Source organism: Passer domesticus, chromosome 5 (assembly GCF_036417665.1).
Source record: "Passer domesticus isolate bPasDom1 chromosome 5, bPasDom1.hap1, whole genome shotgun sequence".
Lineage (NCBI taxonomy): Eukaryota > Metazoa > Chordata > Aves > Passeriformes > Passeridae > Passer > Passer domesticus.
The window spans coordinates 45,778,751-45,801,669 of NC_087478.1; the positions used below are offsets into that span (position 1 = coordinate 45,778,751).

General features: G+C 48.2%; 7 protein-coding genes across 7 annotated transcripts; 4 read left to right on the forward strand and 3 right to left on the reverse strand.

The window, feature by feature from the left end:
* Window positions 1–2,695: 2,695 nt before the first annotated feature.
* LOC135300482 (histone H4) lies at window positions 2,696–3,153 on the forward strand. The gene has a single exon (XM_064419950.1). The coding sequence runs from the start codon at window positions 2,723–2,725 to the stop codon at window positions 3,032–3,034; it is 312 nt and encodes a 103-aa protein (XP_064276020.1). The 5' UTR covers window positions 2,696–2,722; the 3' UTR covers window positions 3,035–3,153.
* A 156-nt stretch (window positions 3,154–3,309) lies between these two features.
* On the forward strand, window positions 3,310–3,944 carry LOC135300480 (histone H2B 7). The gene has a single exon (XM_064419948.1). It carries the CDS (start codon window positions 3,519–3,521, stop codon window positions 3,897–3,899), a length of 381 nt encoding a protein of 126 aa, XP_064276018.1. The 5' UTR covers window positions 3,310–3,518; the 3' UTR covers window positions 3,900–3,944.
* A 174-nt stretch (window positions 3,945–4,118) lies between these two features.
* On the reverse strand, window positions 4,119–13,617 carry LOC135300486 (histone H3-like centromeric protein A). Its single transcript, XM_064419953.1, is given in 2 exon segments — window positions 4,119–4,514; window positions 13,094–13,617. Coding segments are annotated over 2 exon segments (666 nt in total). The 5' UTR covers window positions 13,423–13,617; the 3' UTR covers window positions 4,119–4,177.
* A 691-nt stretch (window positions 13,618–14,308) lies between these two features.
* Window positions 14,309–14,810, forward strand: LOC135300462 (histone H3). The gene has a single exon (XM_064419932.1). The coding sequence runs from the start codon at window positions 14,351–14,353 to the stop codon at window positions 14,759–14,761; it is 411 nt and encodes a 136-aa protein (XP_064276002.1). The 5' UTR covers window positions 14,309–14,350; the 3' UTR covers window positions 14,762–14,810.
* An 814-nt stretch (window positions 14,811–15,624) lies between these two features.
* LOC135300481 (histone H4) lies at window positions 15,625–16,119 on the reverse strand. Its single transcript, XM_064419949.1, has one exon. The coding sequence runs from the start codon at window positions 15,999–16,001 to the stop codon at window positions 15,690–15,692; it is 312 nt and encodes a 103-aa protein (XP_064276019.1). The 5' UTR covers window positions 16,002–16,119; the 3' UTR covers window positions 15,625–15,689.
* A 4,961-nt stretch (window positions 16,120–21,080) lies between these two features.
* On the reverse strand, window positions 21,081–22,098 carry LOC135300470 (histone H2A.J). Its single transcript, XM_064419939.1, has one exon. It carries the CDS (start codon window positions 21,781–21,783, stop codon window positions 21,394–21,396), a length of 390 nt encoding a protein of 129 aa, XP_064276009.1. The 5' UTR covers window positions 21,784–22,098; the 3' UTR covers window positions 21,081–21,393.
* Window positions 22,075–22,533, forward strand: LOC135300476 (histone H2B 1/2/3/4/6). The gene has a single exon (XM_064419944.1). It carries the CDS (start codon window positions 22,102–22,104, stop codon window positions 22,480–22,482), a length of 381 nt encoding a protein of 126 aa, XP_064276014.1. The 5' UTR covers window positions 22,075–22,101; the 3' UTR covers window positions 22,483–22,533.
* Window positions 22,534–22,919: the final 386 nt, after the last annotated feature.

Below are 22,919 nucleotides of genomic sequence, written 5' to 3' on the forward strand. Positions count from 1 at the left end.
GAAGGCAGCGCTGCAATTGGACAGCTGGCGCACTGACGTCACTCGCAGAACGGAGCGCTCTGCTATTGGTGCTTTTCAAACACCACGCTAGGATTGGTCGGTGGTGCGAATGCTGCCAGCCAATCAGAACGAGCCGTTTCAATCCCAGCCTTGGCTGCCGGAGCTGCGCCTCTCCCGGCGCGGGGTCACGGCAGCAGCGCAACCCAGCTAAGAGCATTTCTGAGGAAAAAACAAACCCAAACCCAGAAACACACAGCTTGTGAGGGCTTCTGCTACTCTCTTTTTTTTTCTTTTTCTTTTTTTTTTTTTTCCTACAAGAAGGAGCATACCTACATGCTTCATAGAATAGTCTGCTTTTGTAACAGCCACAAGATAAATGTGAAGGGGAAAAAGATGCAACCAGGAAAGATATGGAAACTAGAATACAAACACTGCTAATAGTGTTTAGAACTAATCCTTTTGGCCCATAGAGTGTGGGGTTTTTTTCATCAGTTTAAATTAGATAGAAGCTGTGATTTAATTTGTAACATGAAATGATTGGATTTCTTCTCAGATGGAATAAATATTGGAAGTATATGTTTAAATCAAAACCATGATAACCCTAAAAATTAGATGCGGATTTTATTCTGCAGTTTGAAATTATCACAAAACAGAAACTCAAGCGGTTTTCTTGTTAATATGACATTGGGCAACAGGAAAACATGATGCTATTTACTTTTGGAAACCTTAAGGACTATTCAGAAGTCAGAAACTTTTGTTTTTCCTTCTAAATAAAATCCACGATGTGGGGAACTAGATTTCCAAAACAATTAGTTAATATTCTTTAAAGGGTCTTCTCTTAATCTGAACTGAAAATGAGGGATTTAAGACTGGGCTTACCTGGTGTGTAGGCTCATGCCACCTATCTGGAACAAGTGAAGAAAGATTTTAGAAAGCTGGTCTTGCTTCTGCTCTTTTTTCCTTTTCACCATGCTGAGCAGAAGCACAGATCCACAGTGATCTCCGGCCTGTATGCAAAATGTCTGAAGGGAAGGAGTCAAATAAATATTTGGGATACTTTTCCTTCCCAGTGAGAAAGGCTTGCTTGACATTGCTTCTGGTGCTACATTTCTCCTGAACTCGGGAGGAGAAGGCAGTGTGGAAAAGAGCAGCTTAATCTGCCCTGGTTATCCTGCTGCTGTGTTTTAATCCTGCCCTCCCTCTGCAGCCCTGCTGCCTCTCATGCAGAACAGGGATGTTTGGTGGAGATTTAGATCCATTCCTGAACAAAAATTCATTTTAATGTGGTGTAATTTTCTATGGGGAACACAGAGAAAAGAACCAAGAAGCCCCAGGAAAAGGTAAAGAACAACTTGGCCATCAAGAGGAGACAGCACATAGCAATAGGGAAAATTACAAACTTACTGATGATGAGATACACCTGGCTTGTGGTTGGGATTATTTGGGAAAGTTTTTAAAGTGCATGATGAGCCTTAGAGTCACATTTGAGAAACTGGGTTGCAAGGCTGTGGGTAGCTAATGCAGATATTTTAGTTGTTGAGACTGAAAATTTAGGCATAACTGTATGATTTGCTCCATATGTTGTTGTCTGTAGCTGCAAGTTTTGTAGTTTTGTAAATTGCTGAGTGTTGCTATCATCTGAAGACCCTATAACTCCCTGGAGAAACATTAAATATATGTGTCACATTTCGACAGCAAAAAATAAGTGTACTAAAAATGGCCAAGGTGGAAGAAAAGAATAAAGAAGGGGAGGAATTCAACCATGCATTTAAAAAAAAAGAACAACAAAAAAAACCAACCCAAAACCAAAACAAAACCCAAAAAGCCAAACATATGGACACTGAAAACTACTAAAGGTGATTAAGATGATGGGACTCATTAAAATGAATGCAGCTATAAATAAAAAATCCTGGTTTGTGTTCAAAAAAGTAATACTAAATGGAAAAACCCCAAAACATTGAAAGGAATAGTTCAATAGCTATCAGTAAAGAGTGGCACCATGAAAATCAATGAACACATGCTAATTTTTAAAAGCACATGAAGTGGTGTAGGTTTTTGTCACAGGAATTAGCAGCAAGAGACAGAAATCAGCTCCTTCATCAACACATCAGTCCCATAACCAAAACAGAGCTGTGTGATCATTGAGTCTGGGACGTGGGACACACAAAAGAATTCCCCCAGAGTAAAAATTTAAAGTGTCGCACTCACAGGGAATAAACCAAACAAACAAAAGCATAGCTTTTGTTTAACATCAAACATTACTCCTGTTTCTGAGCTCTCGGTGAAAGGGTTCATTTACCGTAGAAGCGGGACCGCAGCGCCCACACGTTCCCCGCGGGGCCGGGCCCTCTGCCGGGGCTCGGCTCGCTGCCGGCGGCGCAGCGCGGGCGGGACGCGGCTCTGCGGGCCCCGCCGCCGCCACGGGCCGGGCTCTGCTGCAGCCCCGCGGCCGGCGGGCCCCGCTCCCTGCCGGCACCGAGAGCCCCGCGGGTGAGCCGGGCCGGGATCCGCTCCGGTTCGGGCACCGGGGGCGGGGGGGGAGAGCCGGGATCGGTCCCGGCGGGAGCGGCGGCGCCAAAGGCCCGGCCCGCGGGGGAAGGGCGCGCAGAGAGCCCGCCCCGGCCCGGCCCCGCGCAGTCCTCAACCAGGTCGGACCGCCGGCAATATACACAGGCGCGGGGCTGTTCACAGCGTACTGAGCTGGGGCTGTGAGAGAGTAACCATGTCAGGCAGAGGCAAGGGTGGCAAGGGGCTCGGCAAGGGCGGCGCCAAGCGGCACCGCAAGGTGCTGCGCGACAACATCCAGGGCATCACCAAGCCGGCCATCCGCCGCCTGGCGCGGCGCGGCGGCGTCAAGCGCATCTCGGGGCTCATCTACGAGGAGACGCGCGGCGTGCTCAAGGTCTTCCTGGAGAACGTCATCCGCGACGCCGTCACCTACACGGAGCACGCCAAGAGGAAGACGGTCACGGCCATGGACGTGGTCTACGCCCTCAAGCGCCAGGGCCGCACTCTCTACGGCTTCGGCGGCTAAACTTCAACAGTTCAAATTCATCCTGTTTTAAACACCAAGGCTCTTTTCAGAGCCACACACAGATCTCACTATAAGAGCTGTTTATTACTCATGTTTATATATGCGTTGCTGGTGTTATTAGAAAGTGTAAAAACCGAAAAATAGTAAGCACTCAGTAGGTGAATTCTCACAGGGCTAAGATCATTGCTGGTGGATGCACTAATGAATGTCCACCCAGTGCGGTTTGCCTCACGCGCTATTTTGTTAGCGAATTTTTGGTTTTAAATGCAGCACCCTGAGCGCAGCTCTGATTGTGCAAACGCAGCGCCTGAGCTCGGCGGTTACAGGACGGAAGCGCCCGAAATCGCGTTGGTGCTTTCTCCTCCAATAGGAACGGAACAATTACAATCCTCTCATTTGCATAGCGCCGTTATAAATAGGGGGCGCAGGCGCCATTTTCGAGGTTGTTGTGCTACAGTGAAGATCCTGAAAGAAAACATTAAGGATGCCCGAGCCGGCGAAGTCTGCTCCAGCGCCCAAGAAGGGCTCGAAGAAGGCGGTGACGAAGACGCAGAAGAAAGGTGACAAGAAGCGCAAGAGGGCAAGGAAAGAGAGCTACTCGATCTACGTGTACAAGGTGCTGAAGCAGGTGCACCCCGACACGGGCATCTCGTCCAAGGCCATGGGCATCATGAACTCCTTCGTCAACGACATCTTCGAGCGCATCGCGGGCGAGGCGTCGCGCCTGGCGCACTACAACAAGCGCTCCACCATCACGTCGCGGGAGATCCAGACGGCCGTGCGCCTGCTGCTGCCCGGCGAGCTGGCCAAGCACGCCGTGTCCGAGGGCACCAAGGCGGTCACCAAGTACACCAGCTCCAAGTAAAAGGAGAGGAAATTCTAACCCAAACGGCTCTTTTAAGAGCCACCACACGTTCTAATCAGAGCTGCGATTGCTAATACGGGCTTTTTTCTAAGGTGGATTACATAATACGAATCCGAGAGTTAACATGGTATAGATAAATACTAGCAGGGAGCTTTTCAGGGTTCTCTCTTCCTTTGCATTACTAACTCGAGTGATTACAAGCTCTTATAGTGAGATCTGTGTGTGGCTCTGAAAAGAGCCTTGGTGTTTAAAACAGGATGAATTTGAACTGTTGAAGTTTAGCCGCCGAAGCCGTAGAGGGTGCGGCCCTGGCGCTTGAGGGCGTAGACCACGTCCATGGCCGTGACCGTCTTCCTCTTGGCGTGCTCCGTGTAGGTGACGGCGTCGCGGATGACGTTCTCCAGGAAGACCTTGAGCACGCCGCGCGTCTCCTCGTAGATGAGCCCCGAGATGCGCTTGACTCCGCCGCGCCGAGCCAGGCGGCGGATGGCCGGCTTGGTGATGCCCTGGATGTTGTCGCGCAGCACCTTGCGGTGCCGCTTGGCGCCGCCCTTGCCGAGCCCCTTGCCGCCCTTGCCCCTACCAGACATGTTCGCGTTTTCCACAGCCGTTCAACTGCACGCCGCCATCCGCCCTCAGCGTCCCTTTATTACTCAGGAGCCGACCTGGTTGAGGACTGCAGAAAGAGGCGGGGTCTCCTGCCCGTCCTCCCCTCCCCGCGCGGCTGTGGCGGTTCCCGCGAGGCGCGGCGCAGGCGCGGTCCCGCTCCCGTCCCGGCCCTGCGCGCTGCCCGTGCCCGGAGCTCGGCGCCTCCGCCGGCCCGCGCCGCTCCCGCTCCCTGCGCTCCCTTCGCCTTCCTTCCCCGCTGCCCGCGGTCTGCGGCAAAATCCTACCAATGCGGGCCCTCGCCTGGCGCTCCCGCCCCGCCTCCGCTGCTCTGCCCGCTCGCCCGGCTCCTGCTTTGGACCCTTCACGGGTTCCTTTTTAATGTTCTGGTTATTAGCATTTGCCTGCATAGACACCTTCCTCGGGAGGATTTATGTCATCTCTGCCAACCTTGTCCTCTGCGTCCTACAGCTTCCTTCTGTTACTGAGTTATTTCTGTTTAAAATAGGAGGGGAAGGAAACTCTCAAGCCGTGTTATGTAGAAGGCTTTTACTTTTTTCCCATTTTTTTTAGTGTAATGTTGAATTTCCCTAGTGAGGATCAAAGCGTGAACAGTTCTGTGGCCTGTGTTTGTTTTACTGGGCTTTGTTTGTTTGTTTCCCTACAAACACAAGCGCACACGTGTGCTGACATGTTCATCTTGTCCCTCATACCTTTACCTATCCACACATTTTTGACCATTTCTAGGAAAGCTGAGAGCATAGGGAATCCTAAAAGAAGAGACCGTAAGGAAGAAGCCACTGCTTGCAACAAGATTTTCTGGAAATGCTTCCTACTTGGGAAGTAGGAGACCTGTTCTTGTTCTGCACTGTAATGGAAATTAAAGAGTATTTTGAGTTTCTCATGTTAATGTTTGGGTTATCCCCTTGCTAAACATGTGCCATTTAAAATAGGAATGCTACTCATGTTTTTACAGTCAACACTAAAATACAGATCAGTGTTCAAGTACTACTAAATTTCCTGGATTAATGCAGAATTACATAAACTAATAAATTTTTCCTGACACAGACACTATTAAACGAATGTATATTAAGATTAAAATAATTTTCACAACTAAAAAACATTTGGGGCCACTTGGCATTTTCCTTTTCTAATTTTAACAGCAAAAAAATTTTCAGAAATTTCAATTTATTTTGGGTTATAATAAATAATCTTTATAGTTAATAGAGGAATATTGACATAGAAATAAATAAGTCTTCAAGAAGTGTGAAAATAAGAATTTCCCAAAGAGCCTTTTAGGGATTTTGTTTTGGTGTGATTTCTCTTTTAATTTGCATTTAGTGTTCATATTCTGAGAACTGTTAGCATTATAAAACGTTTTCACTGGCACAATTTTGTGTAACTTCTTTGAAATAGAGAAGGAAAAAAAGTGCTGCTGTAACAGTGTCCTCATGGCCTAGCATCCTTCTTTCATATTAATGACTTCCACATTTTAGGGTAAGAAATTTCTCTCTTTACCTCCTCTCACTTATCCCCTCAGAAGTGTAGTAGACACATGTTCAAAAAGGAATTTGATATCTTTTTGAAAGATAGATTTATCCAAATTACTTTTTCCAAACACAGGAACATAATGAAACAATCCTGGGCTTGGTTGGTTTTCAGGGGCCATTTGTTTGTTTGCATGCTTGTCTTAGCATCTGTGGTTTTCTTTTAGCTCTTTTCCTATTTCCCTCTGCAACAGACAACTTTGTCCAAAACTCTTCAGCCTTCTTTTGTGAAATGCAAACTTACTGACAGACTCTATTTTATGACTCAGGGAACTGCCTGGTTTGGAATTGTGACTCCAGCATTTAGGGCTGTATCACAGTGCATTTGATTTTTATTCTTCCCTGACATGAGGCCCTCTTGGCTCTCCTGGTTGGTCACCTTCTGACAGGCACCTTCTATTTTATTTAATTCCTACATTCCAGAAGCTGGAGCCTTCCACAGGGCAGTGATCCATCCATCAGCACGTGTGGGACACCCTCCAGCCACATCAGCCTGGCACACTTAAAAACCAAAAGCAATTAGCAGCTCCAACCCCAAACCCAGCACGTTAAATACAGACTGATGGAGAAATGAAACAGTTGTGGAAAGACGTCCAAGGGAAGGAGGAGTAGGACACCATCCCTTCTGCAAGAGTAAATACCTGGTGGAGGTTCAGGGATGCTCTGGGAGCTCTGCTCTACATTTCCAAGGACAGGGGGGTGTGAGGATGTCTCTCCTGGCAGTTGAGTTCTGGCTCTATCTTGGGACACTTGGGTGAATTACTGTAAACTTCATGCTGTACTTTTAGTTCAATTGAGGATAAAAAGTAACGCAAACATTATTTATAATGTGTAAAAAACGAAACAACAAATCAACCCCATCCCCTATATTCATGAGGATAAAAAGTTTTATTATTTGAAAGTGTTCTTAAAATACAACATATACAGCTGCTTGCAAAATACTGTGTATTATGAAATACCTCTGAAATGTAGTCTTGCAGCCACGCATTTCAGGGCCTTTAAACTAGGTGAATTTTATAAGGATGTTAAGAAATTCCTATTCTTCCCATTTAAAGATCCCAGTTACAGATCTTTGGAAACATATAATGACTGCATGTACACATGTATACACACACATAACAATTTAATTCAGTCCTCACATCATGTAATCACTATTGAACTCGCTTTTCTTTTTATTTCTGTGCAGGCTGCACTCGTGCTACTGCTGTGGGGTGAACTCAAACTCTGCCTGCACCTGCCTAAACAACCAGCAAAACAGCAAGGACTGGCCTGGAAATGCTGCAGGCTGTTACAGTTTTCAAGCATTGGATGCAGAGGTGAGGTGACACTTTGTTCTGGAAATATTTCTGCGTTATGTTGGCCTACACTGAGAACACCAAAGGAGCCTGAGTGACAAATGTTGGCAACCCTTCAATTTTTATTTGGTGTCTGCATATTTATCACTCTTAGACTCTTAAATGCATCTCTCCTGGAAGTGAACTAGTCCATATCTACATAGTGATCTTAATTTTTGTTCCTTTTTCCTAAAAACAAAACAACAGCAACATGTCATATGAGTCTGCCTGGGACAAGTGATGAGAAGATCAAACTGGCCCAAATAAGGAAAACAACATTCAGTTTCAGCAACCAACAGCATCCTTCATTTAGGAAGAAGGAGGGGAAGATAACCTTCCTTAATATTCTATTCACAACAAAACTAACTTGAATTGCAGCTGGCCCTGTTTGTTGCTTAGAAGTCCTTCAATCTCAGTGTGACAAGGCTTTTAACAGAGCTAGTTGACTGCAGCAAAGCATTCAGAAATTCTGAATTGTGCTACTCATCATTGCATTGGTGCAGTGGAGACCTTACCTGGTTTCCATATATTATCAGTAGTTGGAATTAATTCAGGAAATGCTCAGACCTCAGCACAGAGTGGGCATCTAAAACACACAGAGATTTACATTTGACTGTTCCTGAAAAGCTGTGTCTCAGAAACACTGTTTTGTTTATGTGGTTTTGGTTTTTTTGTGAGTGCTTTTTTTTTGTTTTGTCGTGCCTCTCACATCATGCCTTCACCTCTAGATCCTTGTGTTCATTACAACGCTGGCATACTGTCCTAAAACCCATGGGATCATATGGAACACTCACAGAAAAGTACATCATGTGCCCTCTGGATCAATTACTTTCTTACTGATGGCATCACAAGTTGTGGCTCTTACAGGCCAAAATTTGGTATAGCTTTACAGATCCATTCTGCTGAACCAGTGCTGTGCTTGGAATAGCATAATGAATAAAAATCCATATGCAGAGAGAAAGGGGCATACTCAGAAATACATCAAATACTCATGGCATTAGATCTTCAGACACAGAGAGGGATGAGCAAGAATAAAGTGCAGAGAGAAAAGCAATAGGGACACAGAGGATACATAATCAGGTTTTTAATATTTTAACTACATTTAACCCCCACATGAGAACAGCTGACAGCACAGCAGAGTACAGACTTGGCAGATGTGTAAAGACAAAGTCATCAAGCCCATTAAAAAAGCATCTTCATGTTAATGGACTAAAACCTCACAGTGCTTAAGGGTAACAGAACCTGAAGGATGGGTAGCCAGGCATGGAGCTGAACATTGTCAATACATGTAAACTGGATAAAGCACCACAGGTGACCCAGATGAGAGAGGTGAGGAGGGAGCAGCATTGGAGCAGGGCCGCGCTGCCCTTGGCATGTCCTTTGCCACCCCAGTGTCCCTGCAGGTGTGGGTTTTGTGATGCTCACACCTTACCCTGAGAGCAGGCTCGGGCTGAAGCTGAAGTGCCCAGCACTGTGGATGGCCTGGAGGAGAAAGGTGTGGAGAAAGCAGGGCTGGGGCAGTGCCATACTCACCTTGGCACGTCTTTGGTGGCACCAGTGCCCCTGGAGCTCTAGACTTGGTGGCTCTTTGAACCTGAAGCCAAACCTAAAAACACCTTTAGACTGAGATGCAGGGCACCACGGGTGGCACAGATGACAACAGTGAACAAGGCTGGGGCATGCCTTTTGCCACCCCAGTGTCCCTGGAGCTGCAGGATTTGTTTCTCTGATCCCTATCAGTCATCACAGACTGGGGCTGAGGCCCCCAGCCAGATGTGCTTACATTGTTTTATATACAAAGGGATTTAATTCAAACTCAGTTTGCATTGGGTTTGTATATTAATGTTCCTTTAGTTTGTTGTTGTTGTTTTATTACTAAACCCTGGTACTGCCTTAACAGCTTCACTGAGAACAGAGCTTTCCATCTTGTGCTACTTCATAGTCCTTTACAGGAAATTTTCATTAACTGCATTCTGCATATTCTCATGATGTATTAAGTAGTTTAGCATTAGTGGCTGGAGTGGTTGTAGCATCAGGCCACAAGAGCTGACCAAAACGAAAGGTTTTGTTAAAAGCCAATGCTGCTAACATAGAATTAGCCCAAAGCAGAATAAAAAAGGTAAGGAAGGACCAAGGAAACAACTCCAAGAATTGGGGTAATGTCAGATGAAAAAAAAACCCAAAAAAACCAACCAAACAAAACAGACAACTGACCAAAAGCAACTGATAGGCTTGGGAATTGAGTGCTGGGTGGCCTGTCTGGGACTGAAGATTAATTTTTGGTGTAGTGTTCACTCTACAGATCCACCCAACTCAAGCTGTAGCCTGAGAAAGACAAGTTGGAAACCTTCACTTGGACAAGTGCATTAATCAGCAGGAATCTAGGCTCAGACCCTGCTGTTGTGTCCAGTGTAATTAATTCCATAATAGGAGTGACTGACAAAGTACTTTCTAACCATATGAAATTTTAATAAACGTTCATGGTGTTGAGACAATGTTGTTTGTCACTTTTATCACTTTTACAATCTGATACCCAGGCTGAAGATAGAATGTGAGCTGAAAGTGGGAGAGAAGAGAGAGGCAGTGGTGCAGCAGGGCAGTACTGGCCAGGCCTGTGGGAGAGCTGTGCTTGGCCAAGTTCAAACTTCACTTTGGAGGAATCAACAGGTGATTCACGTTGTGAGGAAGCCCACAAAAGGGACATGCAGATGAAAACATGTTTACAACCTATCTTTGCATACTGGCTTGCATGGAATCCACCTTCACAAAATACTTACACTATAATAGTTAATTCAGATGAGAACCTTGCTTTCCTGTGGATATGTATTTGTTCAGAATTTTTCAGAAACTAGTAGCTGTCAAATAGGACTGATTCAAATATTTTTTGTCCTAGAAAGATGCTGTCATCAGACCTTTTATGTATTTGGATGAAATGAAGTATTTCAGCTGAATGTCAGTGGCTGTGCTCTATTTTACTCATTGGACTGATAAGAACATTCTTCCAGGCCATGATTTTGATTTGAGCCAGTTCATCCATGGAGGATGGCTAAAGGGCCAGGAACGGTCCTAGCCAAATATCTTGCTGAGATCTAAAATCACCTGCAAAAGCACCTTGATCACCACCAGCAGCTCTCAAGCCAATCCTCAGCTGCTCAGCACAGAGGTCTTGCTCACATCCAGCTTTGCCTCTTTTATCTCTGGCTCCCCTGCAAAAAGCAAAGAAATTCAGCTGAACCTTGCTGGCCCCAGAGGATCCTCCACTTTTATTCTCACTTGGACTTAGGGAATCTTGCACTACATCACCTGTGTCTGTGTGCCACTCATTTGCTGTGTGTTACACCCCAAAACTACTTCAGGCTCAGGCATTATAATTTAGAGTTTATATGAGCCCTGAGAAAATAAAAAGCACTGCACATCTTTCTTTCTCAGCTGATGAAGTGTTAAGTGTTTTTTTACTATTCGAGCATGCAATGCTCTCTGAATGAATCCAAATAATGCTTAATTTAGTAAAACAGTATGAGGTCTTCAAAAGAACAGAGGAAAAGTTAGAGATGAAGACAAATAAAACTTGTCTCCCTGTCTCACTGCTCAAATACAATTTGTTTCTTAAACATGCAAAAGAAAAAAAAAAGAACAAAATCCCCATCATTTTTGATGCTACATTTTCCTGAAATGTAACTACTCTGACCAATGGCTTCTATAAGATAGCAAATATCTTCTAAATAAACTGTTAGTAAAAGCTATTTTACTTTATTTTATTTTTTTTTCTTATAAGCATATGCAAACAGGTCCAGGTAAACATATCTTCAGCCATCTCACCAAAATGAAATGCGTTAGCTTTCGTTACATCTCATTTCTGCAGTCCCAGTGGTAATCTACATAAAGAAAAAAAAAATCTGTTCGGAAAAAACACAAGTCGTATGTCAATGACCAAATGTGGGGGGATGAATAAATCACAGCAGAGATTTCTTAATTCCTAAAGCACTACTCCCGATGCCTTCCCCCCTCCCTTTTAACCCTCCGAGGTTCAGAAACAGAAAATGGCTGAAAGGGAGAAAAACAGAGGAAAGAAAATGGTGCCGAGGCACTTGATTGGTCAGATTTTGCTGCAGAGTCCAAGTTTCTCACACCGAGAAGGAAATACTCCTAAAATGAAATTTATCAGCAGTTAAAACTAAACTGAGCCTTGCAATCTTAGGCTTTCCAGAAGAAATGTTTCCCCATAGCATTTCTCAGTGGTTCTTTATTTCCTGGTTTAAATGAAGGCTGTGTCTAACTCAATTCATCCAACAGCTTCCTAAAGCCGCCGGTACTCATTTGTAGCATCGAAAAACCAAAGGGACACAGTTTCCAATATTTCAATGGCACAGCAGGCTCCCCAGATTACATAAAACTACCTGTAGCATTAATATATATAAAGGTGCTGTAAAGTCCGAAATAATTCCAGAAATGCACATTTCTCAGGCAACTAAAAATCCATTTACTAGAAGAGCTGGGGGGTGGGGGGAGTGTGTGAATTTGCAGTCAGGGAGAAATGTGTTTTCAAAATAGGTGCACAAAAATCACTGAACACGGTGGATAGGGAAGAGCCTCCATTTGGAAGTGATTCTAGACTTGCCGAGTTTTCAAGCACAGATGCTTCTTGGAAAGAACTTCATCTGTGGTAACTTCAACACGTCTTTTTGGGAGCCTCAATAACGAGAGAAGATTCGTGCAGCTGAAATCTCTAACCATTAAAGATGTCACTCGTGTGGTCCTAGACAAGACACCAGCAAGGAGCACACGACTTGGAAAAAGGACTCAGAAAACATCCTTGCATCGGCCTTATATCCTCCTCCACACTTTTGGAAATACATTTATGTCGGGAATAAACAGCAGTGCTTGAGATGGGCTGAACGTGCCCGCGGGACGCCGCTCACAAGCAGCAGGGACAGAGCACAGAGGAAAGCGCGGATGGAGCCCTTGCAGGGAAGGCGGGAAAGGAGTTTTTGTGCTTTCGGAGACAAAGCGAGTCCCACGGGCCCTCTCAAAAAAAAAGGGAGGGGGTGGACGAGATACAATATTGCTACTAGCATAATAAAGCCATGAAGTGGAAAACGGTGAAGTTAAATGAGGGACATAAAGGCAGCACAAGACTTACAATATACAGGAAGTATTTGGAGAGCATCTAACTTCTCCAATCGCCAGAGCAGAACCCTATAGAGCTTTCTTATTTTACAAATTTGAACATTTCAAACACATGATTTAAAGACATACAACAAAACCCACTCATCTTTTAAGGGGGTATCTTCCCTTTGAGAACGTTTTCTACACAGCAAAATGACGTGCGATAGAACATGTAGAAAGCAGTTTTTAACCCTAAAGGAAAAACTGGTTTAACAAAGTCACTACAACATAACTGCGTAATAGTTTTGCAAACTCAGGATCTCATCGCTACGAAATATAATTGATGCATTTTGTTTTGTACTTACTTGACGTGTAAAATCCTTTCGACTACAAGCCCCCCAAAGACATCACTCGCTCCTTACGCACAATTAGGAATTTACAGCTCCTTAGTGAGGCTGTGGTGGCTCTTAAAAGAGCCTTTGGGTTTTCGGTGGTCTGAAACTTCCGTCGGCCAACAGCTCAGGCGCGCTCTCCGCGGATGCGGCGGGCCAGCTGGATGTCCTTGGGCATGATGGTGACGCGCTTGGCGTGGATGGCGCACAGGTTGGTGTCCTCGAAGAGCCCCACCAGGTAGGCCTCGCTGGCCTCCTGCAGCGCCATGACGGCCGAGCTCTGGAAGCGCAGGTCGGTCTTGAAGTCCTGCGCGATCTCGCGCACCAGGCGCTGGAAGGGCAGCTTGCGGATCAGCAGCTCCGTGGACTTCTGGTAGCGCCGGATCTCGCGCAGCGCCACCGTGCCGGGCCGGTAGCGGTGCGGCTTCTTGACGCCGCCCGTGGCCGGCGCGCTCTTGCGGGCAGCCTTGGTGGCCAGCTGCTTGCGGGGCGCCTTGCCGCCCGTCGACTTCCGCGCCGTCTGCTTTGTACGCGCCATGGCAAGGCTCCTGCAGCCCAGAAAAGCACCGAGAGCAGCCCGGGATGGCCGCGGGAGCGCTCCCCGCCGGCTTTTATAGCCCAGCGCTGCCTGGTGATTGGCTGCTGGGAGCGGCCGCGCTCAGGGCAAGGTTTGAAAATCCCGCGTTAACCCCTCTTCTGCAGAGCCCCGCTCTGCTATTCCGAACCCCAACCCGCCTTTCCCCATGCTCTTCCCTTCCTTCGGTTTGATGTTACTGCTTTTAGCTGCTTGCCTTAATCAATTAAATCACTCTGCCGCTTAAAGTGGGTAAAAATAAAATACAATTTTCCAAGAACTGCCGGTAACTTCTTTGTGTTCAGCGTTGCTTACTAATATTTTAATCTCTACTTAAACTGGTTATTTATATTTTGCTATCCTATATTGTTATACAAGTATTAACAAAGGAACCGTGTGCTTTGCATCCATCCTAAACCTAGCGCGGTGGGGTTTTTTTGTTCTGCTTCTTATTTTCTTTGTTTGTTTGCTTGGGGTTTTTTTTTATTTTTGCTTTTTTATTTTTTGCTTGTTTCGTTTTTTGCTTATGAGTTTGTTGTGGATGGTGCGGGTTTTGGGGGGATTGTCGTTCTCTTCAGGTAAATCCTTAAAAGTAATTGCATTTCTTAGAATACAAAGCCATAAGTACCATAAGGAAACAGCTTTGGGAAAAAAATATTAGAAATAGAACGTAAGTAAAACGCGGATAGATGTTGCCTTTCTCTAACACAAAGGAAACAACGCAGGATTTGTTCGGAACCGCTGGGGCTCGGAGCGGCTCCAGCCGCAGCCCAATAGAATTCTCCGCTGCTCTGGCCAATCAGCGCCGGGGAGGCGGGGCCGCCTGCTCTATAAAAGGGGCTCGAGGGCGCGCCGTGCCGCTGTTCCAGAGCGCTCGGTGTCCGGGGCTGCGATGGCGCGCACGAAGCAGACGGCGCGGAAGTCGACGGGCGGCAAGGCGCCCCGCAAGCAGCTGGCCACCAAGGCTGCCCGCAAGAGCGCGCCGGCCACGGGCGGCGTCAAGAAGCCGCACCGCTACCGGCCCGGCACGGTGGCGCTGCGCGAGATCCGGCGCTACCAGAAGTCCACGGAGCTGCTGATCCGCAAGCTGCCCTTCCAGCGCCTGGTGCGCGAGATCGCGCAGGACTTCAAGACCGACCTGCGCTTCCAGAGCTCGGCCGTCATGGCGCTGCAGGAGGCCAGCGAGGCCTACCTGGTGGGGCTCTTCGAGGACACCAACCTGTGCGCCATCCACGCCAAGCGCGTCACCATCATGCCCAAGGACATCCAGCTGGCCCGCCGCATCCGCGGCGAGCGCGCCTGAGCCCCCTGTCCTTCTGTATCAAACCGAAAGGCTCTTTTAAGAGCCACCACAGCACCACTGGAGAGAGCTGTTATCTCTGTTACAGCCCATGCCAAGGGCTTTTGAGTGCCCAAGTTAGTGGAAATTTGGGGATAACGGGGAGTGGGAGCCTTCCGTACTGTCCAGCCTTGGCCGCCCCTTGCACCCCGGTGTGTGTCCGTCATTGCGGTTCACCGCCTGAAGCCGCCGTGGCTCACGGCTGTAAGGAGCTGTGCTGGGGGAAGGCGGGAGCGGTGCCTGGAGAACCGGCAGCCTCAGAAGCGGGGCGGGCGGGAGGGCTTCAGAGCACGGGGCTCGCAGGGTCTCTGGTGTGCGGTCCCTGGGGCGCTCTTCGCTGTTCCTTCCGAACGGCAGAGAAGAGCGCCGCCATTTCAGGAGCTCCCTGCCCCTTCCAGCCTGTCGCGGTCAGTGGTGCCGCGACAGCGGCTACGGCAACGCCGGTACCTCCCGACCTGCCCCCGCCTTTGCTTTCTCTCGCCGGCGTGTCCGTTTCCTTGGCCTTTGGAATGAGGGTCTGTGCTGAGTGCGTGGTGCTCCGTGTGGGGGGAATAGAGGATGGAATCTGCAGAACGCATTTCCCCACCGCACCGAGAGCCCCCAGCCAAGCAGCACACACCCACTACCCTCGTTTCGCTGCCCGAGTAAAAATGAGGTTATTCCTGCCTACTTCGATGCGAGATTTTCCCCTGGGAACGCGGAAAGAGTGGGCTAAAAGCTGTGGTGTCTGGGGAAGTCGAATGAAAATAAATTCCCTTCACCTTTCCCTCCAACCCCAAAAGCCAAACACCCATAAGCTAATAGCGATTAAAAGCTCTTTTTATGAGATTTGTGGGTGGCTCTTAAAAGAGCCTTTTGTTGTAGAAGCGCTTAAGGATAACAGGAACTGAGTTTAGCCGCCGAAGCCGTAGAGAGTGCGGCCCTGGCGCTTGAGGGCGTAGACCACGTCCATGGCCGTGACCGTCTTCCTCTTGGCGTGCTCCGTGTAGGTGACGGCGTCGCGGATGACGTTCTCCAGGAAGACCTTGAGCACGCCGCGCGTCTCCTCGTAGATGAGCCCCGAGATGCGCTTGACGCCGCCGCGCCGCGCCAGGCGGCGGATGGCCGGCTTGGTGATGCCCTGGATGTTGTCGCGCAGCACCTTGCGGTGCCGCTTGGCGCCGCCCTTGCCGAGCCCTTTGCCGCCCTTGCCCCTGCCAGACATGGTTGCGCTCTGAGACCACCCCGAGCAATGAGCCCAGAGAACCCCCGCGCCTGTGTATATTGACGGCGGTCCGACCTGGTTGAGGACTGCAAGGGGAGGCGGGGTCTGCTGCCCTGCCCCCGCCCGGCGCCCCTCTCCTCCCCCCGCGCGCGCTTCCCGCGAGACGCGGCCGAGGCGCCGTGGGGGCCGCGTCCCTGCGGCGCGCGCGGCGGCTCCGCCTCTCCTGAGCGGGTCTGGCTTCGTCCCGCGCTTCCAGCGGCCGTGGAATCACGGCATGGCCGGGGAAGGGAAGGACCCACCGGGATCACCCAGCCCCACTCTGAAGTGGTGGGCTCATACAGAGACTGAACGCACAGTACTGCCCTTTTTCGCAGGGGGCTGAGTTAGTGCCGGGCCCTCGCGTCCCTTTGCAGCTTTCCCGTGGCCCCCCGCCCTCCCGCTGCTGGCAGTGCCACGGCAGCTCCGCGTCTCCCTCAGCGGCAACAGCGGGGCCCGCCACCCCCGGCCCGCGTCTGGGGCTGCGGCGCCCCTTCCTCGTCCCTCCCGCGGCTCTGCGGCAAAATCCGACCAATGCGGGGCCGCGCCGGCGCCGCCGCCTCCCCGCGCTCCTCCGCCTCCCGCTGCGAGCCCGCCGGAGCGGGGCCGCGCTTCCCGGCTTTGTCCGCCCCGGCCATGGCGGCTGCGCGGGTTTCGTCTCGCCCGTGTGCCCCCGGGCCCGTGCGGCGCTGCGGGGCGCGCACGGAGCGGCTGCAGCTCGGAGCCGGGGGAGCAGGGCCGAGGCACGGCCGGCGGGAGGAAGGGCCCGCGGGCAGCGTGCGGAGCGGAGCGGCTGCTCGGGGGCCGGAGGGGACCGTCCCTGGAGCCGGGCAGAGCCCCAGGGCAGCGCCGGCCGCAGGGCCCCTCGGGGCCTCGGGAAGAACCGTGCCTGCCGGGCCCTGAGAGCCCGCGAGGGAAAGAAGGAATGACGGATAGCACTAACGACTGTCTGTGTGACATCTGAAGAACGAGCACTAGCGAAACAATTCTCATTCCAACGAGGAATGCAGAATTTTTTCCCGTGTGTTTCAGAAAACATATCATACATGCTGCTTACAGTATGTTGGAATGCATTTGTGACGTGAATGAATAAATACTGAGTTATGAGACTGTATTTCTATATTAAATCTGTTAAGATTTTAAATATTACTCGCACAGAATATAGCTGATATGCCTGAGGTGCTTGCCAATTCTTATTATTATTTTATGCCCATTAAACATGCCTACTGCTATAAAATTTTTCATATCCTTTTAAAATTTTGTAGTTATTTATTTAAGCTTATTCCTTAATATAATGTAGAGAACCTCAGCAACATCTCCAAAATATTTCTGGGAATAAAATTTTCCCTAAATTCAGGAGGAAATGCAATTGACATAGTCATGCTTTCAGTTACAGGTGGCAAAAAGGTAGAAATATTTTTATAAGTATCACTGTGAATTCCTATTTCTTTCGAATTTAAAGAATTGCCACTCATATGTATAAGGAGGAAAATATATCTCTAATTTAGATTAGGTTTGCTTTTTTGACTGAACAGAATGAAGTAAGACTGTTTATAAGCTGGAAGGTTTGTCAGTAGTGGGCCTGCCAGGCTGGTTCCCAACATTCCCGTTTGGTTCCACAAAGTCTGCTTTGTTTTTCATATCTGAAAATCTGTGTCCAGCTATGTTTCCTGAGGCAGTTAGAAACAGCATTCTGACTACTTAAGAAACCCGAAAGAAATGATGCAAAATCTTTTGGCATGTCAAAACAAGAATTCATTCCTAAGGCTTCCTAAATGCAGAGTGAGGATCCTAGCGTGACTTTTCCTTCCAGCAGTATAACTACTGCAAGACTTGGAAAATCCCCTTCCATTTCTGCCAGAGATGGGTGATGGAGAGGCTGAGACCAGTAAATAAAACAGCTGCAGAGCCCTTTCCTCCATAGGTGTGGTACATTAGATAGAATTTATCATCATGCCTTCTAGAAGGCTGCCTTGCCTGTGTGCTGCTGCAAGTGTGCACAGAAATGTTTCACAGGTGTCTGTTTATGGATCAGAGCATTTTCTTAGGCAAAAATAATTTTAAAAGAGAAGAAAGAAAATTTTGCTGCCCAATAAAATCCCTAATAATGTTATTTCTACTGTGGATTTGAGATAATTTTTTTAAAATAAAAGTTTAGTGTCCAATTCACATGTTATAGAAGCTATATTTTCCTCATGAATTTGGGCACACAACACTAGGGGTTAAATGAGAAAGGAAACCTTTGCAAAAATCAGCTTGTTAAAGAAATTAAAAATCTGTAGCATTTCAAGTGTGCATTAATTAGGACAGTTGCCTTAGGTCCTCATTAAACCATAATGAGGAAATTGCATTTGTTTACTACAATAAGGCAACATCTCACCACGACTGCACAAGAGGGTACGCAACTGGTAAAAAAGTCATTGCTTCAGTGGATTATAACCAGCTTCAAAGCTGCTCATAATTTTCTTGAGAGCTTAAGTGGCAATTTAAATCCATATCTGTATCTGCTGCAACTGTCATAATAGGTATAATAATATGCACACTAAAGTAATGTAAGAGCGGCTAAATAGGTATATTTTTCCTAGCATTGCAGTCAATATAGAAGAAAAGTGCTAGGAAAGCTCTTAGAATATTTAACCATGCAGTTTTAAGTCTTTTGATATATAGTCTGGCCTTACTGAGTGCTCCCCAAGCATCTATAGTGATCTATAGCACTTGAGGGACCTTGGTTGCAGGTTCAGATTTTTATTTTTGTCACAAATTCTTCAGAATGTGAAGGTGCATTGCAACGCAGTGACACAGCTAAGCTACCATGTGATATGGATTTCCTCTTTCCTACTGCTTATTGCCTGTGCAAATGAGAGAAATTCATTTATTTAGACTTGCTTAGCTGCATTCCTTCATCCACTGGAATTTGCCTGGAAGCTGTCTTTAACACCAGGAGATTTTCCAGCTCTCCTGCTATTTCATCCATCTGATTTATGGGATTTTTTAGATTGGAGACCTCATCACTGGTGATGGCAACGCCGGGTCAGCAACTGGTGAGGCTGAGACAAACCCAGGGAGTGTTGAGGGGTGGATAAAAGCATCACAGGATGAAACTCCAGGTGCCGAGGTGAGAAGACAAATGAGTGTAATAAGAGTTTGGAATGAAATTCTGGAGCAAATAATGAATTCCTGGTGAGATGGCAGGAAGAATTTGGGGGGATACGCTGGGCTTAGCTCCACAACTCAGAGGACGGGGCCCTCTCTTGTGCTCGCAGCTCTGACCTCCACAAACAGGAGTTTGCCCACAGAGAAAGCCAACTCCTGCTTAGACAGCTCTACCCCACGGCATTTTTCTGGAATTCCAGTGCTTTGACCTAGAGATCCACACTTGTGGCTCAGAAATCCCATCCTGACAAGGGGTGCAACAAACGCAGCCTGAACTGAAGGTCGAGGCAGGTGAGTCTCCTGTTCCACCCAGCTCTCCTGAGGCCCCAGCTGGGGTGCTGCATGCAGCTCTGTGATCTTCTGGCATGAGAAAAGACATGGATCTGTCAGAGCAGCTCCAGAGAGGGCCACAAGAATTATCAGAAAATTATTAAATTAAATTAAAATTAAAAATTATTCATCTGTGCCATGAAGGAAGGCTGCGGGAGTTGTGGTTGTCTGGCCAGGGGAACAGCAGGTTCTGAGGAAACCTACAGCAGCCTTTCAGTACAGAAGGCTTCTTCCCAGGCCTGTAGGGACAGGAGGAAGGACAATGACTTCAAGCTGAAAGAGGCCACATTTAGATTGCACATAAGTTAGGAATTTTTTGCAAGGAGGCTTGTGGGACACTGAACAAGGCTGTCCAGAGAAAATGTGGATGCCCCATCCCTAGAGTCAGCAGGATGGGGCTTTGAACAGCCTGGGCTATGAAGGGTGACCCTGCAGGGGTTTGGGGTTTGGGATGAGATAATCTTTAATGGTCCCATCCAACCCAAACCATTCTGAGACTGAAATTTTCTGACAGACACATGTGTAGAAATCTCTTCTGGAAACTAAGTATGGAAGGCTCATGCATGTTAAAATAAAAATGTAATTACCATTGCAGTTTTTAAAGAAGAGAAGTGTAAGGGCCAGGAGATATTTAGCTGTAGCAAATGATCAATAAAACAGCATAACAAAACCACTACCACCCTAAATGTGTCCACTTAAAAACAAAACCTTAAGACCCACATACCACCACTATAAAAGATTCATCTGGTGCTCCAGCAGCTCTTTTCTTTGTATTTCTGGCCAAAAATGATCCCTGAAGCCCTGCTTTGGCCATGGCACAACACTGCCTTAAAAACCTCTCAGCTGCAGCCTGGGGACGGCGAGGAGGCACAGTGGAATTGCCTTCCCCCAGCCCAGGGCACTCCTCCTTCTCTCCAGGGGATGGGAAGAGCAGCGGTGCAGCAAAGATGAGCCCCTATGTGTTAAATATATGTTTATTTTAGCACGTCAGGGCAGTGTGCTACACACCTTCAGATGAGGATTCTGGGGTATTCTAGCAGGAGGAATCAGCCAGTTTTCCCCATAATTTATAATAATGAATATGAAGAGATTTAAGGTGGTGCTCTGGGGTGATATTTGTGCCAACAATACGGAAAACTCAATATTGCCCACTGTTAATTGATGCAACAAGAGGAGTAGCAATGAACAGTGAATGTGTGAGTAGAAAATTTGAAGATGCCTCTTAAAATGGGAGTATACCACCACTACAGGGTGCTCCTGAAGGGAAGTGTTACACTGTTGCTTTAGAGCACAGGTCTGACTGAGCAGAGATACAAATGCCACTTTTGCTAAGGCATTCCTCGCTTCTACATATATTCAACACATAGGGAACCAAGCATCTTTTAAAGAACAAAGGCCTTTAAAGGGGGTGAAGGAATCATTTTCTCATTGTGAGATGTAGCTATACCTGGGGTTTAGGGCGGTCTCCTATTCATGTTCACGCTGCACAGCTACTGCCACTCCCACCGTGCTGTGTCCTACCCGCGCTGGGAAGCTGTGGAACCACGAGAGGCGAGCCGAGGCCTGAAGAACCAGCTCTTTACTGAGTGTTACAATGAAGAAATGAAACGATTTAGCATTACAAAAATACTAACAGTCGTTTAGGAACACAGGTTAGAAAGCAAATGTATCAGCCCTCTTCAGTAGAAACAAAGTTTTAAAACACTGCAACACAAGTTCGTATGAGTTAAATTTAGTACAATTAAAGACTCGCACCAGAGCACCTTTTTAAAGAAAGCAACACAACTCTTTTCTGACTCCGTGGGTGGCTCTGAAAAGAGCCTTTTGTTTAGAATGCTATGTCGTGCAAAGTCTGAGCGGCTTTGCTCGCCATTTATTTGCTTTTAGCTTTATGGCTCTCCGTCTTCTTGGGCAGCAGCACGGCCTGGATGTTGGGCAGCACGCCGCCCTGCGCGATCGTCACCTTGCCCAGCAGCTTGTTGAGCTCCTCGTCGTTGCGGATGGCGAGCTGCAGGTGGCGGGGGATGATGCGCGTCTTCTTGTTGTCGCGGGCCGCGTTGCCCGCCAGCTCCAGGATCTCGGCCGTCAGGTACTCCAGCACGGCCGCCATGTAGACGGGAGCTCCAGCGCCCACCCGCTCCGCGTAGTTACCTTTCCGGAGGAGCCGATGGACACGGCCGACAGGGAACTGCAGCCCGGCCCGCGAGGAGCGCGACTTGGCCTTGGCTCGGACCTTGCCTCCCTGTTTCCCGCGGCCGGACATGCTGGGAGCGCTGGCAGGAGCGGCGGGCACGGAGCGGCACCGGCACAGTCAGCCTGACGCAAGCGCCGCTCCCCTTTTATCCCTTCCCTGGGCGGGGAGAGCCCGCGGCGATTGGCTGGAGCCCGGCTCTGCCGGAGCAACCAATGAGCGGCCGGATCGTGTCTGGACCAATCGGCGACAAAGACGCGACAGGCACGGGAAGGACCAATCGCATTGCGCGGTTCTGAGCCTTGATATTTGCATACGCGCCGGTATAAATAGCGGGCGCGGCGGCCATTCCGTGTGCTCCGCTTCCTCCGGTGCCAGAGCGCTGCAGCCATGCCCGAGCCGGCCAAGTCCGCGCCCGCGCCCAAGAAGGGCTCGAAGAAGGCGGTGACGAAGACGCAGAAGAAGGGCGACAAGAAGCGCAAGAAGAGCCGCAAGGAGAGCTACTCGATCTACGTGTACAAGGTGCTGAAGCAGGTGCACCCCGACACGGGCATCTCGTCCAAGGCCATGGGCATCATGAACTCCTTCGTCAACGACATCTTCGAGCGCATCGCGGGCGAGGCGTCGCGCCTGGCGCACTACAACAAGCGCTCCACCATCACGTCGCGGGAGATCCAGACGGCCGTGCGCCTGCTGCTGCCCGGCGAGCTGGCCAAGCACGCCGTGTCCGAGGGCACCAAGGCGGTCACCAAGTACACCAGCTCCAAGTAGGGCGTCTCGGACCGTCGCTTTTAACCCAAAGGCTCTTTTAAGAGCCACCCACGTACTCCATAAAAGAGCTTTTACACTGTAGTGCCTCGGTCTTCCTGGGTATGGAAATTAGCTAAAAAAACCGTAGGTAGGATTTTAAACAAACATTTAGTCGGCTACTTAATCTTGCAATAGTAGTTACAAAGCCCTTGATTTTTTTTTTATATTTAGAGGTAATTCAAATGTACTCACTCTTAAATGTCTAAATAGTTTTTCAATAAAATATTTTTTTACAGTAAAGATGAAACAATACTTTATAAGTTTTTCTATCCAAATTAGAAGTTTCACAGTTAATATAGCAAACATGCTTCACGAAATTTAAAAAAAAAAAAGTTTAATGATTTTTATAAAAAGGCGGTGGGGACATACCGGACCCCCTTTACCTTCTGTATTGATGT

Coding starts and splice junctions, on each gene's coding strand:
- LOC135300481 (XM_064419949.1), bottom strand. CDS start 16,001: ATGTCTGGCAGGGGCAAGGGCGGCAAAGGGCTCGGCAAGGGCGGCGCC.
- LOC135300482 (XM_064419950.1), top strand. CDS start 2,723: ATGTCAGGCAGAGGCAAGGGTGGCAAGGGGCTCGGCAAGGGCGGCGCC.
- LOC135300462 (XM_064419932.1), top strand. CDS start 14,351: ATGGCGCGCACGAAGCAGACGGCGCGGAAGTCGACGGGCGGCAAGGCG.
- LOC135300470 (XM_064419939.1), bottom strand. CDS start 21,783: ATGTCCGGCCGCGGGAAACAGGGAGGCAAGGTCCGAGCCAAGGCCAAG.
- LOC135300480 (XM_064419948.1), top strand. CDS start 3,519: ATGCCCGAGCCGGCGAAGTCTGCTCCAGCGCCCAAGAAGGGCTCGAAG.
- LOC135300476 (XM_064419944.1), top strand. CDS start 22,102: ATGCCCGAGCCGGCCAAGTCCGCGCCCGCGCCCAAGAAGGGCTCGAAG.